Raw genomic sequence first — 16,275 nt, forward strand, 5'->3', positions numbered from 1 at the left:
TATTCACCCTCGCACACGGCGATTTTTATATATAGATTGCATTTTAAATAATCATTTGACAGCGAACGGAAATTGCGCTTAATTGCCAGCAAGTTGGGCTTCTCATTTGATTTTTGCCCCGCATTATCTGTCGCCTTTTTTCAACTCGTGTTCGGATAATTGCGCTTAAATAAATATTTGCCCGATAATTGCAAAATGTTTGTTATTCCCTGCTCGGCTCCCATCGCTTTGTTGGCATAATTGAACTTGGTCATGGATTTTGCAGAACGGAGAACGCGAAAATCCGAGAATTACCTCTGTGAACTCAGATTTCTTATTACTGTGTTTTGCCACCTTAATCGTCTGTCGTCTGAATACAAAAAATCGAGCGGCTGAAGTAGTACTCTTCTGAAATTTTAATATATATATATATATATTTATTCGAAATTTTCACTTTGAGTAACAATATTGGACTGACAAGACTGCATACAGAATTTCTGTGTACTCGCTGTTATAATGATTCGTTTACTTTCTTATCTCTATTTTAAAATTTAATAAATCTACTATTTGTAGTTTTTATTTAATTACATATATTTTAGTTTTGAAATATACTTGATACGGATTAAAATCAAATACAGTAACGCTTTTAAATATTTGTATTTTTTTTCTTTTTGCTCACATTCCCTTTAATTAGGTAAGTCCATAACTAATTGTATGCATAAATTAAGTGCAAGAGTAAATAAGCTTAAAATATATATCATCTAATCTTGTTCTAGATCAGGGCAACCCGCTGTCGGCTTTTCGCCAATTTTCCCCCGATTTGCGAAGCGCAGGAACGCCTAAAAGGCGGCATGCAAAAATTCCACGTGTTTGTTTTCGCTCCCTTGGCGTTCGCCTCTTTTGGTGGCGATTATATTCAATAATTGTGTGCATTTAGATAAGTTACAAGCCTCGAGGGCCGCAGACAACCGGGCCGGCCACTCTGGGCCACTTTCCCGGACTTCTGCCCCAAATGGAGGCCAGTCACGCCATCGCCATCGCCATCGCCATGGGCAGTGCAACCCGGCCTGGGAGCCACTGGTGTGTAGGTGTTGAAAGCGGCTGCAGGCCAGGGAATCCGGGGAATCCGAGGAATACGGGGGATCCGGGGAATCGCCTGGCAAATTGGCCGGCGCAGAAATGTGTCGGAAGTCTTTAGTAAAAGTTAAATAGAAAGCATATAGGAGATTTATATGCCTTCGCCGACTGTAGTTATGCAAATTATTTGCCGAGGCGCTTTTCTGATTTTTAAAGACTTTAAGTATTTATAAAATGTAAGCAAATATACCTATGTATATCGCAGCCATTCAATACTAAAAATTAGTGCAATAATGTAACACAAAAGCTTGACAGTTATTACTCAAATAAGTTTTAAGATTGAAAACAAATCGATTAATTAATTATTTCAGTCCTTAAATTAAATGTTAGAACCAAAATCAACACAATCTGTGACAAATGCTGGCCATTTATCTGTTTGTCTGCGAATTGAATGAGTTTCCCAGAGGTGTAACATCCGCAGTGCCTTTGTGAGGCCATAAATCTCGGTTACTTCCGGTGGCTCGCACATCCGTGCCCGAAGGTCCTTTGCATTCCTAATGGCTTCCTTCGGCCGCTTGGCCGCACTAAACTGCATATCCTTGGGCCGAAGTGCAGTGGGTGGATGGTAATACCGCTCTTCGCAGATTTTCCGCGGACTGTCATCGAGTCTTTGTCCATTCGGCAGCCGTTGCTTTGATTTATGTGCATTATCCTGGACACGTGTGCGCACAAATTGATCCTTTATGAGCATTTTGCGGTTAATAATGCAGCGGCACGTGCCGAACTGCCGAGCGTTAAGTGTAAATGATAAGCTCGTCCTTGAGTGGGCGGATCAAGTGGGTGTCCTGGATGTCACGTGGGGTAGAGTGCGGGGTCTGTAAGCAGCCGGAGAATGTCCTTTCTTGGGGTTAAGTGTTAGTTTGTTTTTGGGCCGATGACGATGGCGGGTGACTCGCAGTGCTTGACATGTGACACCTTTTGTGCGTACTGTTCTGTTAGTTTTAGTCCTTTTCGATTTTAAAGCGCTTAGTGCCCGGGATAAATCCCAAATGCCACTTCACACTTAATTTGCTCATAATGCCCAACGTAATCCCTTGACTGGGCCGCAGGACAACCCCTGCCATCCCCTGCTCTATCCTGCTCTGCCCTGCTAATATCCTGCCAATTACGCTGGCAACAACAATATTTTCCCTGCCATTTTCCACCACCACCATCGGGGAAAAACTCACCGGAATCACCACCGAAAACAGTAGCAAAGTTGTAAGAGATTTTACAGAAACTGAGGACGCGGACGATCGGATCGGATGGGCTGGATCTTATCATTTGGGTGCCCGTTCACATATGCCGGTCCTAATGTGACAAATTCATCGAGTCCTTGATGTGCTCGATGTCCTTTTGCCAGCATCGCTGATAAGGCGCCAAATCCCCGTTTGTATACACTTTTTTTTGCCGCATTTTAATCCTTCGAGCCATTGACAAATTGAGATGGCTGGCCGCCGATAGAAAATGGCAACAAATGTTTTAATTTGGCATCTCTCCTCGTCGCAGGATTAGGCCAGGAGTGCCGGAAAAAGGACACGGGCAGTTGTTCAGCTGTGAAAAGCGTTTGGCCGCCGATCTGATCGGCTAAATATGATCTCAAACTTGAAACATTTTTCGATTACAATCGGCTGGTGAAGGTCCTATGAAGTGGAATTATTAAAATTGATTGCGTTTTTTGGTTTCGCCTTAAAATGTATATAATGCGCTGGCTTAATACACTCACAAAAAACAGTGTTATTATGTAAAAAATCTTGCACTCCCTTATCATTATCTGAAATTGTTTTGAGTCAAACATTTGTTTGGCTTAGACATAAGGATTATTAATAGTGTACCGAAAGATAACTTTCCTAATAGAAATCATACTTGATTCATCACCTGATCATTCCCATTCCCATTCAAGTTAATAGAGTTCACAAGGCAAGCAGAAACGCCACTATAATAATATTTTATTTTTTGTTTGTGTGTTTTTTTTTTCATTGCCATTTTGTGGCAATTTCCAATTTCCACCTATAACGCAATCGGATTGCGTGCCACAAATGACAAGCTCTTATGAATTCGCGAGACGTTGCCCTGGAATTATGATTTCATGTGCCACAGCCTTGACTGTGGGAAGCCCTTGAAAGGATCGCTCCTTCGGCGGCAGCACCCACACGGTGGGCAGAACCGACTGGATGGACAGGAAGCCGGCCAAAAGGATGAACTCGAACTAGAATTATGCCCATCGACCACATCCTAACCAATTATGGTCATTAAATTGGCATTTGAAATGATGGAAGGCCGAATGGCTGGCGAGCTGGCGAACTGGCAAGGAATACGAGAACTATTTAATTCTGATTTAATTCCGTGGCGGCGGTCAGCGGAGCAGAATGCCACCCGTACGGTGAACAACTGTCATAAAAATCACGCAGCGGAAATTATTTTGTCACCATTTATAATTGCATTGTCACAGCGGCAGTCAATAGTGCTCTGCGTCGCTGTTATTATTGTGATTGGAGGGTGTTGAAAGTAACACCCCGCACATTAAATCAAGTGCCACCCAAACCGAAGCACCCACCCACCCAGCCGCCCAGCCGCCCAACCACCCAACCACCCATCGTCATACATAAATTATTGAAAAATCATTCTACAAATAAACCCAGCGGAGCCAGCAAGGACTCGCCAGACAAGTAAATAAAAGCCACCACCACCGCAGGAAAAAGGACACGCTCTGACTGTGTTGATTGCTTTGACAAGACCGCAAATAAAGCAGTAAATAACTGGCAAGTGGGTGGCTCGGGTGGATTGGATTCCGGGTGACATCGGACCTGGTTACATTGCGCATACGCCGCGTGGTCGAAAGGAGCGGCCGGAACAGTAGATCCATTTGCGGATTCATTGGGAGTCCTTAAAAGTGCACAGAGCTAAAGGGTTTTAGCTATGTTGAGGGTAAAAGCTTAAGAAATAACTAAACTCTAATTTGAATATTATTACAATTAGTATTATAAATATTAACACCATATCTCATCATATATAATTAAAATAAAAATATTAAAATGTTTATATTGATTTTTATTGATTTTAAACATGGCTTTATATATTTAATATAATTAGCTACAAATTTCCAGATTTCATGCTAGCTTAGCCCACTGTGCACGGTGGCCTCGCCACAAGCAAATCCAATTAATTTCATAGCGCCTAAAAACTTTAAGCGCAAGCGTCGAAGCAGAGCGAACGCAGCCTCCTTGTGGCGCCCCCGATACCCCATTGCCACCCCCTTCCCCCGGCCATCGCGCTGAAAACTGCCAGGATTCGTGGGTCGTCAGCTTCCGTTTCCGTTTGAACGAGTGCCCGTCTATTTATTTGCAAATGCAACTTGTCCAATTTGACAGTTGTCGCTTGTGAGTGTCAGCCAGTAAATCCCAATCCGCATCCAGAATCTAGAATACAGAAGCCAGCAGGCAGCAGCCAGACCACAATCCAAACCTCCCCATCCTCCAGTGAAGCGGAAAGTGTGAAGGCCTGTAACGAGGCATATTGCGATTGGATTTGTGTAAATTTATTTATGTTAATTAGTTTCAATTTGATTTAATTTGCGCGGCGAGGCGAACTGAAGGGGAAGACCACGGGGGCCAGGCAATTAAAAGCACGTTAAAAACGCATTTAGCCATCTACATATGTATGTACATACTCGTACACTCGCATGTGTCCATATGTATTTATGTGCAGATGCGGGGTGGCTACATCTTGGGACCCGTTTAGGCCGAAAACGAAATCGGCTAATGACAGCCGCATCAATCCGCTGCGCTAACAAAGCGTTGAAGAAATCACTTTACCAGCGGCGTCCAATAAAACGCAGCTCGCCGGCTGAGAAATGGGTCCCGAAAAGGATCCGCGCCTGCTGGACTCCAGTTCCAGTTCCTCGATCCCAGTGCCCATCGCCCAGTGCCCAGTTCCCAGTTACCAGTTCCCCAAAATGACAACGAGACATGCGAGCAAATGAAATCAAATCAAACCAAATGACTTGGCCGGCTCCTTCGACGAAAACTCTAATTTGTTGATAATTTGCGACCGCAGCTGAGTCTGAATACTGAAAACTGAATACTGAATGCGGGATACTGACTGGGACGCGGACTTTGGGTATACATATATCAGAGGTCCGCTGACCGCCAACGATGCCCCACGGGTGACTCTCGGGATGCGGCTGGCCGAATGCTATAGGATGCTATATGTTCTGGCTGATCGGCCGGCGGCTGGGCAAACTCGACAAGCGGTACTTCCGATGGCTGGCCAAAATGAAATCGAAACTGGCTGAAAAGGGGAACTAGAGAATGAGAAGTACCTAGCAATTAGGTATATTTATTATTTAAACATAGCAATTTAAATTGCCAGTTATTGTGTAAAAGATTTTTAAAAAAGATATTTTTTAAAAGGTTTTGACATTAAAATGGACAAATCTTATAAATACTTCTATAGATTTTAGATATACGTATGTATATATTTCAAAAAACTTTTATAATCATAAATATTATTATATATTGAAAGTACTTCTGTCAGCTAGAAGAAACAATGTATACCCCCTTTACAAATTGTTACACGGTAACAATACTTCTCGAATCGAAAGAAGAGGGGGCTAAAGAGCCAGAAAAAGATGAAGATCGGTGCCGTTTGGATTTATGGCGCACAGCGCCAACTGCCAATTTAAAGACAATTTGGCCAAGAGGCGCGATTTCAGCTAAATTGCAACACAAATGCAAACAATTAGGGACTCTTTTCTGGCCGCCACAGTGCAGTTGCATCGATGGAAGGTCACATCCCGTAGATCCCGGCGAGATCCCACCGATGACAGATGATCTTTCAGTACCCACAAAATATCGCCCCAGTTGAGCGTCGAAATTAATTGGTTTTTAACGCGGGGCGACGATGGGTAAAAATGAGTATGAGATGGTTTACCTTACGGGTTGAACGCCAGGATGCCCAGAATGCGTACAACAGAAGCAGGAGTGGATTGCAGATGAAGGAACATAATATTCCCATATAATATTATATGTAAATAATAAATATAAAATAATAAATTTATATATTTTCATTTCTCTTAAACTTGCCATAAGTATTTCAAATGGCTACATTTTCTTACTACTAAAAATACACAATATTTAATTGTTAACTGCATTTAGTAGCAAATGAAGTAAGCCCTCAACATTTTACCCCGCAAATTGGCCAACGGCCAACATCTGTTGGTAATCCCCTTCGATTGAGCCTTCGATTGATTTAAGCCCAGTGTTCGCATGTGTGATTAGGACCGATCTAATTGGATCAAATCCTGCTGCCAGGATCTCTGCGACGGCGAAATGGAAAGTGGCTGTTTGCCACCCTCTCGTCGTCCGGCCAAAAAGGGTTGGCCGTGGAAAATTGCTAATGTGATTGCACTAATGGCTCGAATTATAGACGCATTAGGGTAAATTAAAATCCTCCACTCGATCGAATGGCTTGCGTCGTCCACTGGGTGCGGTAATAAAGTTGTAGTGGCGCACTAACAATGCCCATTGTTGGTTGGTCAGGTGCAAATGTTGCATGTTTTTCTTTCGCTCTCCTTTTACCCCCGCCCCTCCCCCGCTTTTCCACTTTTCCAGCTCGCTTTTATTGAAATAAAAAGTACACGGATGGGAGGAGTTTGCCGTCAGCAAGTACGACCCAAAACAGCTGTCAGCATTTTTTGTCCGTTCGGCTAAAAAGGAATGCCCTAATGTGGCCCATGGCGTTGACAACGGGGTGGAGCTGAAAATGGGGCCTTTTCCATGGACATTCGGGGATGGTGAATGGGGTGGTAGGATTGCCCCCTGCTAAGTGACAATTATTCGTGCTAGTTGTCGGTTTGGTTCTCCAAAGTATTGGTTTCGTTACGCGATTGGTTAGCGTTAAGTGGACGCCAATCGCGTTTGGTGATCAGAGCGGAGTAATTCCCGCCTAATTATATTAACTTAATGGTTTTAAAAGGAACTCAAGCCGACTATTAAGAATGTTTTCAAATTGCAGCCACATGTTTTGGTTAAAGAAAACTGTTTTTAAGGGTAATTCAGAAGAACGACTTTTGCAGAAATTCTATATTTTCGAAGGGGTGTTGTCTTCACAACTAGGCTTAATTGTTAATACAACTTAATTAGTAATTGTGTTATATCTCTTTTTAACACATTTGTCAGGAACATTTTTTAAGATGACTTTTGGAAAAACTGTAATATTTTCAAAGGTTATTTTCTTTATAGCTTGGCAAAATTGGATTAAACAGCCAAAGCATCAGCTTAACAATCTCCGTAATTTCCGATTGATGCATATAAATCAAATACGCCTAAAAATACATTTCCTTTTTAAGATATTACCATTACCATACTTACAATTCCGGAAAAGCACGACCACAAGTCCTCGACCAAAGTGTGCCCCAACTCAACTTTCCCCATTCATGAGTGGCTCCTAGAAGCGAGGGTTTCCCTTTAATGGACGCATTTATACCAAAATATTATTTCATATGTTGACACTCGCACGTAATTAGGAATCGACTGCGGTCGAGCGGTTCATGCTTGATTGACTTTGACTTTGAGTGACATGTAGACGGGGGCGTGGGCCAGTGGCCTAATTAAAAATCAATCGCTGAGCGTCTAATTAGGGTCCTTTGATTGCCGCCGAGGGGCGGCGATTAAGGGCCATAATACGTCCGCCCCCGCAGCCGCGTTTCGGCCACGTGTCCTGGCCGGGAAATGAAGAGAAAAGCGTTTGTACAGTGTTTATATGTATCCGATATTTATTTATGCCTTGTCCAACGAATTATGCGCTTCAGTTGCATAAAAAGGCAACACGTGCCGACCTCTGACCCCCCGCCGTCGTTGGTGACATTTTCAAAACTGAATGAATCTGCAGTGAGCGGAAAATGGATTTCTAATATTTTCCACACAAAAAATGAACGAACATATTACGGCGAGTAATCAAAAAACAAAAAGTAAAAAAAAAAATGTGGGAAAATCAGTGGGAAAAAATGGAAAGGAAGCTTAAAATATGCTGGCAGGCGGTCACAACTTTTCCCGCAGGACGTCCGGGCTTAAAAGTTGAGAAAAATGAAACTTTTATGAGCGCATCTCCTTGGGATTTCTTAGATTTCTACTCGACTATACATATATATAATATATATGGAGCAATTTTCTTTTCGATTAAATGCTTGAGCAGGCACAGCGGACAGGCAAAATGGCGCGCATAAAGTGCCGCAAAGTGCTCAGAACTCCATCCGGACCGCACTGCCCTCCTCCGCCTGCTGGTCGAAATTCCCCACCAAGTCCTCCGAGTCCTCCAAGTGCTCTACGTTCTCCTCCCATCCCAGTGGCTTCTCCTACGACTGCTTGCGTCGCTTGGCGGCTCCCTCCGGTGGCAGTCCGCTGTCGAACTCGGACATATTCAGCGCCCTCGATTTGCCCAGGCTCTTCATGAAGCTGCTGCGTCCTACTCCGCCGCCCATGAAGCCACCCTTGGATGGTGGGGCTCCTGGTTTCTGCGCTCCTCCGTCCCGCATCTGCAGCTGCCGCACCTCCCCGCTGACCGTCGTCGTGAATCGCCGCTTGGCCCGCTTCTCGGCCTGGATCTTCTCGGGATCTCTGCAAAATTAATTTAAACAAATGAAACCATTACTAATACACATTTGTAAGTCTTTTGTACATTGGTTAGTATCTCTTAAGATTTGAGATTAATTATCGCTAAGGACCTTTAGAATCTTGATCTTCATGCGATCATAGCTCAATCTGCTTGTTATACTTTCTAATACAAGTATTTATTAACGTTTTCCACTGATCTTTAAATTTATGAATAGTCTGAGAATCTATATCCATTATACATACCTCTCCGTGTAGGTCAGTCGGTTGGTGGGCGGGGCCGCCTTGGGGGCGGCGTGCTTGGCGGCGAACTTTGAGGGCGCCTCCTTGAGGGCGAAGCTCTTGGCGAAGTGGCCCATGTGGGCGATGCGCACGTTGAAGATGGGCTTCAGCTCCTTGGGAAACGTCGAGTAGAACTTCATCCAGGACACAAAGGCTGCGGACGGGGAAGAGCAAAAGGAAGAGGGCGGAGATGTTAATGTTAATGCCTTTAGAATTAATTGATGTCTTGGCTTAAGTGCTGAGCGATGTGTGTGTGTGCATGTTCTGAGTGAGCCGCATTCATTACAAAATAAATTTGTTAAAATGACAAATGAGCAGTGTCAGCAAAGGATTTCACATCGCAACCACATCCACAATAGACCCGGGCATTGTGCTCACCGGAGTAACCATGCCACACATACGAGTACGTATGTGGTGCGGGAACAAAGTGTACACGCTTGTGGTTCGCTGTTGTGGGCATGTCCTTGCTAATTACGCAGCACTTATGCCAGGCAATTCCAAATTATACAACAATGATATCAAATTACCAACGGAGCAGCAGTTGAGCGGAGCAGCCACTCAGGACCGCAATTGTTACCCCGATAAGCATCTCGCCACCCGGCGGAGTGGGATATGTAAATGCGAACCGATCCGATCCGATGTGATGCGATGCGAAGTGAAATGAGAAATGCAATGCAAATGCCCAAAGAAAACACTTTCCAAACATAACGAAACGAAACCAGACAGATGCGAGTGCGAGTTGCGGGGAGAGTCGAGTCCTTTCCAAGGATACGTAATGAGTGTCAGCAGAAAGTGCCTCAACTTTTGTCTTCATATATATCAAGAAAAAAAATAATATAATATACGTATGGTAAAAAATCAGAAAAACCAAGTGCTAATCCATCTATTATATATTGCAAATAAAATCCTAAACAAAAGTTGTTTTCCCTCCTGACTTGAAAATTGGAATTGAAATCATGTTTTAAATTAAATGTTACGTTTTCATATAACACAGCTCTCCAACCAACTGTGTCTGCATAATTCATCACACTGTACGCCGCTAAATAAGCTTTAATAAACTAGTCGCCCTTCCGTTCCCAGGAGTTCGTAATTGACTACCGAAGAGCCGCACATCCCGGCCACACACACCGAATCCTCCAGCCACTGGACGACGGCAGGATGTCTCCGGAACGAACTCCAGATCCCAGAAAAACAGGAAGCACTGATGGAGGACAGGGATGAGGAGTGGCAAGCCCAGCAGAGATGGATGCAAAGACGTTCCTGCCCCGGCAATTAACTCGCAGCAGTGCTTTCTGCATCCCGCTTTTCAATTCAGTTCAGTTCAGTTCATAGTGGCGAGTGTCCTTTTTTGGGGAGCAAAGCACCAAAGGACCAAAGTCTCGAAGTCAAGCCCTGGGCTTTCTGGTTCTGGCTTAATTGCCGCAAATGCGATTACGGCCAAGTGGCAGACATTAGGCAAACAAAAAGTATGACGGCAGCGGATGTTTAGAGACGTCTGCCAGCCGGAAGTGGCGAATAAAATAAATGTCATTTCGTGGAAAGAAGTTTCGAGGAGGAGTAGAGAGTGCGGAATCCACCGCAGAAGCCACACAAAATGGCTTTTCATGCCATTGTCTCGGTGGTTTTTGGTCTTCTCTGGCTGTGGGTGGGAGTGGGTGTTCCTCCTCCGGATTTTGTGGTGGTTTCTTCAGCGCGTGTCCATGCGGTTTGTGTAGGCGTGGCAAATTGTTGTGATTGTTTTTCAGTCCACCCATTGCCAGTCCATTACCATTGCCACTTCGCAACCCCCAGACGAAGGGTTCTCGATGGGATTTCCTCACTCGATACCCACTAATCGGGGGTGTCGCCCTAAAGCGGGGGACTTATGGGTCATCAGGGGCTTAGTTTTGAAAGGCATTAACAGAACTCTTTCCATTCAGCGGGATAATGGCAAACAATGGGCCAATGGACCAAGGCAGTGAAAATATGCCATTAAATACGCCAAAAAATGATTGTAAGTCAAAGGGGAACTATGAGGATCAGCGTGCATGTCAGCGGATTATCCTGCGTTTGAAAAACAGATGTTTTTCGCGAAAGATATATCGGACAATGTGGTTATTTTGAAATATACATTACATTTTAGGTGGCTTCAAAACGCATTATCCCTATCATTGATTGAAGACCTCAATAAATAGGCTTCAATTATTGAATCCAGAATAATTTAAGTATAGTCAGAAGATTTTGGAATATATAATCTTCTTCCCTTGGAGAACATTTCACATTCCCTGTTCTTTACCATTTACCATTGTCTTACATCTGCGAAACGCACTGTAGCACGAACTACTGTAACTTTAAAAAGCCTGAAGTCTGAAGACAAAAAGTGAATTCCAAGTTGAAAATTGTTTCAATTACCGATGCAATGCAAGTCGCAGATGTTCTTCCCTCTCTTTCCCAGCTTGTTTGTCTCTCCACTGCCCGTCTCTTTCGCACACCACCCCACCCACACTTGCCGTCCCTCTCTGGCTGCCTTTTATCTGCTGCTTTGTACAGTTTTGTTCAAGCGTAATACTTTTTAATGGCTTTTTGATTGGACGCAGCAGAGCAGCAGCAGTAGAAAACTGCATCCTCCAGCAGGACCCTTTCCCCTGCCCACTCCGAATCCGGATGTATCGCCCTGTCTCTTTCGCTCCGCCTAATGGCGTCTCTTTCGGGCATTTTGGCTGCTCCGCTCTTAAGTTTTGCCAAGTGGCTTCCTGTCTTGACGCTTGACTCGGCGCTTAAGTGCAATTTGCGTTGCCATTTTGACCGACTCTCGTTCTCGCCTATATGAATGTATGTGTGTGTATTTATATATCCTTCATCCTTTATTTATCTTGCTGTTTTGCCATTGTTTTGCGATATTTCGCTCAGTTTCCGTTTCCTGTTTCGAGTCGCAGTCGCCATCTCAGCCATCAAAGGATCCCCCCCATTCGCATTGCCTGGTTTTTTGGGTGCCTTTTCTCCATTCATGATTCATTTTGGGTGCCTCTTTTCGATTAGAATCGTTTCCACTCGCCTGCCGCTCGCTTTTATGAGTCCTTTATGTTTCAATCGCAGGAAAATGGGGAAAAACATCGTCTGGATTCAACTCAACCCTTCAAACGCGCCTTGGTAACATCTAATTAACTTTTTTCCAGCCTTTTCAACGCTGCAATTACATTTTCAGCAGAATAGTAGACAAATGCATAGCTGGCAGACATGGAGATACCTTGTAAAAGTATTATTAGGAACAATGCACTGTGTAAACGTAAAGTTGCGATATTTTTATAAAACAGCCCCATCCGTCTGAATTTTTATAAATTTTTACATTCACCGCTTTTCCTTTTGAACCTCATAAATCTTAAGGGTCTATATAAGTCCCATACTGCCTATAGTTTTCTCGTTATGATCGAACAATTACAGTAGATTTTCATTACTTATATATGTATAAAGAAGTGTGCAAAGGTACAACCCTCTTGGTGCGATTCGTCACTACGTGGACTGTCATTCTCAGTGATTATTAAAATAAATAGTTTATTATTTAAGAAATATTTGTGAAAGCAGCAGCTTAGTTATTGATTGTATTCTTACTAGATAGGGCAAAACATATCGTGATATAATATACCTCTTTTACTACTTTTAATGGGTAGCTCCCCCACTCGCGTTTTGAAAAGCAAATAAAATAAAATGGGAAATAAATGAAGGCAGAAAAAAGGATCGGGCGATGAAAGAAGTCGCTGGTGGTCACTTGCCGCGATGACGGACGAAGGTGGTGGCCGGCCAGGGGGTTGGTGGTCGAGAGGGGGTGGTGTTGGGCAGGGTGGTTGGGTGGTTGAGTGGTTGGAGGTCGTCGAAGGAGCGAACAGAACGGAGCGGAAGTGGGGGATTCATTTGACACGCAATCGAAATTAACTTCAAATATGAAATAATTTTTGTGTTTTTAACGCGCGCTGCCCCGTGGATGATAACTGCGCCCGTCTGGGGGCGGTCAAAAGAGCGGGGGCGTGGCCCGGGCTTCCAACTTATAATTGGAAAAATAGCCGAGAGTTTGTGTGTTTGGCTTGGTGCCTTTTTTGTATTCAGCCACCCGAGTGTTGTAAAAAATCGTAATTACAAAGTTAATGTTCTTTGGTGAAAGGATTAAATTGCTAGTTTGTCCAGGGATATAGGAGTTGGGGCAATTGGAAAAGTAAGTGCCATGGGAACTCGTCCAATGCCACGGGATATGTAGGGGTTCTCCGTATATTCTGAATAAGAAAAATCGGACAGCCTTGTTGTGGTAATGGTACGATTAATTGGTATTGATTGCAGTCACCATTAACGAGGTGAAAATCAGTTAAAGCGACTCAAAAGATACACATTCTATACTCAGATTCATTAGAAATTCACAGCTTTAAAAAGGAATTTAAGTGAAAGATGTTTTATAGCAGGAGTGTAGCCCTAATAGAGGAACCTACCTTTGCAGGACTTGTCATGCAGTTCGCGATCATCCTCGAGCAGCGTCTGGAACTTGTGCTGCAGATTGGAGGCCGCCTCCTGCACCGTCCTGGCCTCATCGTCCTTGGGCAGCAGGGTCTGCAGGTAGGCGTACATGTCGCCTTGCTGGATGCGGATGCGCTTTTTCTCCAGATGCCGCACGAACTGGGCCTCGCTGGGCGCCAGGAAGAGCACGGCTCTGCCCTTTCGGCCCGCTCGAGCCGTTCGACCCACGCGGTGAACAAAATCGGCGGTGGTTTGCGGCGGCGTATACTGCACCACCAGTTTTATGTCGGGAACATCGATGCCACGACCCACCACATCGGTGGCCAGCAGGACGCAGCTGGCGCAATCGCGGAATCCACGAAAAACCCCCTGCCGTTCCGTCTGCGTCATGGAGCCATGTAGTCTGTGGGAGGTACAAGCACTTAGGAGGTGCAATTCATTACAAAACATCAAAGCAACTCACTTGAAGAAACGCAGACCCTGGAGTAAAGGTATATCGCCGTCGTCATCCGAATCGCCTTTCTCCTGCTCGTCATCCTCGTCGAGAACTCGCCTGGTCAACGCTTCGTTCAGCATGTCGTGATGGAAGTTCACCATCTCCGTGGTGCTCATGAACACAATTGCCTTGAACTGCTTGGGACTGGCGTCCACTTCCTTGGCCAGCAGCGAAGACAGGGCCACTAGACGTAGTTTGGGCGGCACCACCACATAGCTGAGCTGCAGGTTCTCGGGAATACTCAGCACACCCGTCACATCCTCCTGGTACTCGCCCAGTCCGTCGTCCACCTCTAGCAAGGCTTCTATGGTCTCCTTTTGATAGCCATCTTTGCTCTTCAGCGCCGCACTCGCCGCTTCGTCGCTGTTGTCTATGTACAGGGGATCCTTGAGGGTCAAGCCGGCCAGCTGTTGGACCTGTGAGGTCAAAGTGGCACTCAGCAGCATTCTTTGCAGCTGGGGAAGATCCTTGTTCTCGCACTCCGCACGCTGCTTGTCAATGGCCTCTACCAGCTGCTTGACATCGCGTTCGTAGCCCAGCTCCAGCAGGCGATCTGCTTCGTCCAGTATGAGGAACTGCAGTTTGGTCAGCTTGAAGGAGGCCGTGTGCAGCAGGTGATCCACCAGACGACCAGGTGTGCCTATCAGTATGTTGATTCCCTTTCTTAGCCTGGCCTTCTCGCTTTTCCTGCTCTCGCCACCTAGCAATGAACCGGGCACTATCCATGTGTACGGCTTGACCAGCTTCTGGATGAGTTCGTATGTCTGCATCACTAGCTCCCTGGTGGGTACAATCACCAGGGCCAGCACGCCATCGGTTCGCTTAATCCGGGGCTGCTGCTTCTGCAGCAGTTCCACCAAGGGTAGAGCATATGCCAGGGTCTTTCCCGAGCCCGTCTGCGAACGTACGAGCACATCCTTGCCCTGGAGCACTTGGGGGATGGTCTTCTGCTGCACGCTAGTTAGCTCTCGAATGCTAAGCAGGTCCTCCAGGTTCTTCACAGCATGAGGATGCAGTCCCAAGGTGGATATTTTAGATCCTGTAAAGATAGTCTCCTTGACGGGCTTCACCGCTCTTTGGCCCAGTTGCTTGAGTGCCTCCACGTCGCTTTGGTCGAAGAGGCCGATCTTCTTGGTGCGAAAACGGTTGGTGGACGAGGTTTCCTCGGCTTTCGGTGGTTTCTTCGTGGTTTGTTTGGGTTCCCCTCCTTGTGCAGGGGATTGTTCAGTGGATTCATCTGGTTCCTTATCGGATGTTGCAGATTCTTCGCCGGATTCCTCAATATCTGATGACTTTTGGGACTGTTTACCGACAGAACTCGGTTTTCCCCTCGGAAATCCCCCTCCTGAGCTGTCCTTCGCATCCTTCTCATCTGCGCTGGCTTCCTGATCCGCTCCTCCCTCTTCACGACTCTTTTGCCGCCTCTCCTCCTCCAGTTGAGCGCGGAAAAGGTCACCGGGCGTGGGTAATTGATTTGGATTTTTTGGCTTTTTGTGGCTTTTCAGCGCCCGCGTCAGCTGCTCCTCGCTGAGCTTCGTCAGTGGCTTTCCCTGCTTCTGTTTCTTGCCCAATCTTTCGGCTCGCGTGATTTTGGGCTTGGCTTTCTGGGCGACCGCCGGCTTTGTGGTCACATTTAGCATGAAATCGTCGCCTAAAACGCTCTTAGCAGATGGTTTCGTTGGGCTAACATTGAACATAAGATCATCGTTGGAAGCAGTTGCTTTGGAGGAAGCTGCAAGAGTGTGAAGTGCGGATTTGCTGGAGGAAACTGAAGGCGTTGATGATTTCGTGGCATTGGAAACTGATGAACTTGTAGATTCCACTTTTGAAGGAGGCGCTCTTTTTCGCACAACGATTGCCTTGACTTTGGGCTTGTCCACATTGAATTGAAAGTCGAAATCCTGGGATTTCTGTGCACGTTTTTTAACCGATTGGGCGGGCGACATCTGAAATCAAAATAATATGTAAAACGCCACTTGAATAACTTAGCCATAGCCACTAACCTGTTGATTTTTTCGAGCCGACGGCTTCACAGTAACATTCAGTGATATATTTTCCACCATTTTGGCACATTTGATGCTCGCAACCAAAGAAGAATCGCGAAACTTTTGTAAATAACAACGACTTGAATAAAACGTGCGCGTCTCTTCTTCTTCGTTTGCCACTCACAGCGACTAAGAGCTGTTTCAGCTGTTAGCCAGTGCTACCCATGGAAAAGTGCACAGCGCTGCCAGATGAGGGAAAAAAGGAGCAAAAGCGCTAAATTCAAATTGCACAATACTACAGCATTTTCATTCGAAATATCAATGTTTT

At 45.2% G+C, this 16,275-nt stretch overlaps 1 protein-coding gene across 1 annotated transcript; it reads right to left on the reverse strand.

Annotated features, from left to right (window-relative positions):
• Window positions 1–7,845: 7,845 nt before the first annotated feature.
• Window positions 7,846–16,149, reverse strand: LOC6726291 (probable ATP-dependent RNA helicase CG8611). Its single transcript, XM_016174108.3, has 5 exons — window positions 15,966–16,149; window positions 13,930–15,908; window positions 13,442–13,869; window positions 8,952–9,141; window positions 7,846–8,711 (listed from the first exon to the last, which is right to left on the reverse strand). The coding sequence occupies exons 1-5, from the start codon at window positions 16,023–16,025 to the stop codon at window positions 8,450–8,452; spliced, it is 2,919 nt and encodes a 972-aa protein (XP_016039782.1). The 5' UTR covers window positions 16,026–16,149; the 3' UTR covers window positions 7,846–8,449.
• Between the last annotated feature and the right edge of the window lie 126 nt (window positions 16,150–16,275).

Source organism: Drosophila simulans, chromosome X (assembly GCF_016746395.2).
Source record: "Drosophila simulans strain w501 chromosome X, Prin_Dsim_3.1, whole genome shotgun sequence".
Taxonomy (NCBI): domain Eukaryota; kingdom Metazoa; phylum Arthropoda; class Insecta; order Diptera; family Drosophilidae; genus Drosophila; species Drosophila simulans.

Excerpts from the sequence above, each read along its gene's own strand:
- LOC6726291 (XM_016174108.3), bottom strand. The coding sequence starts at position 16,025 with ATGGTGGAAAATATATCACTGAATGTTACTGTGAAGCCGTCGGCTCGA. Across the intron at positions 15,909-15,965 it reads CGGCTCGAAAAAATCAACAG|ATGTCGCCCGCCCAATCGGT; the intron begins GTTAGTGGCTAT and ends TTTTGATTTCAG. Across the intron at positions 8,712-8,951 it reads CGACTGACCTACACGGAGAG|AGATCCCGAGAAGATCCAGG; the intron begins GTATGTATAATG and ends TTAATTTTGCAG.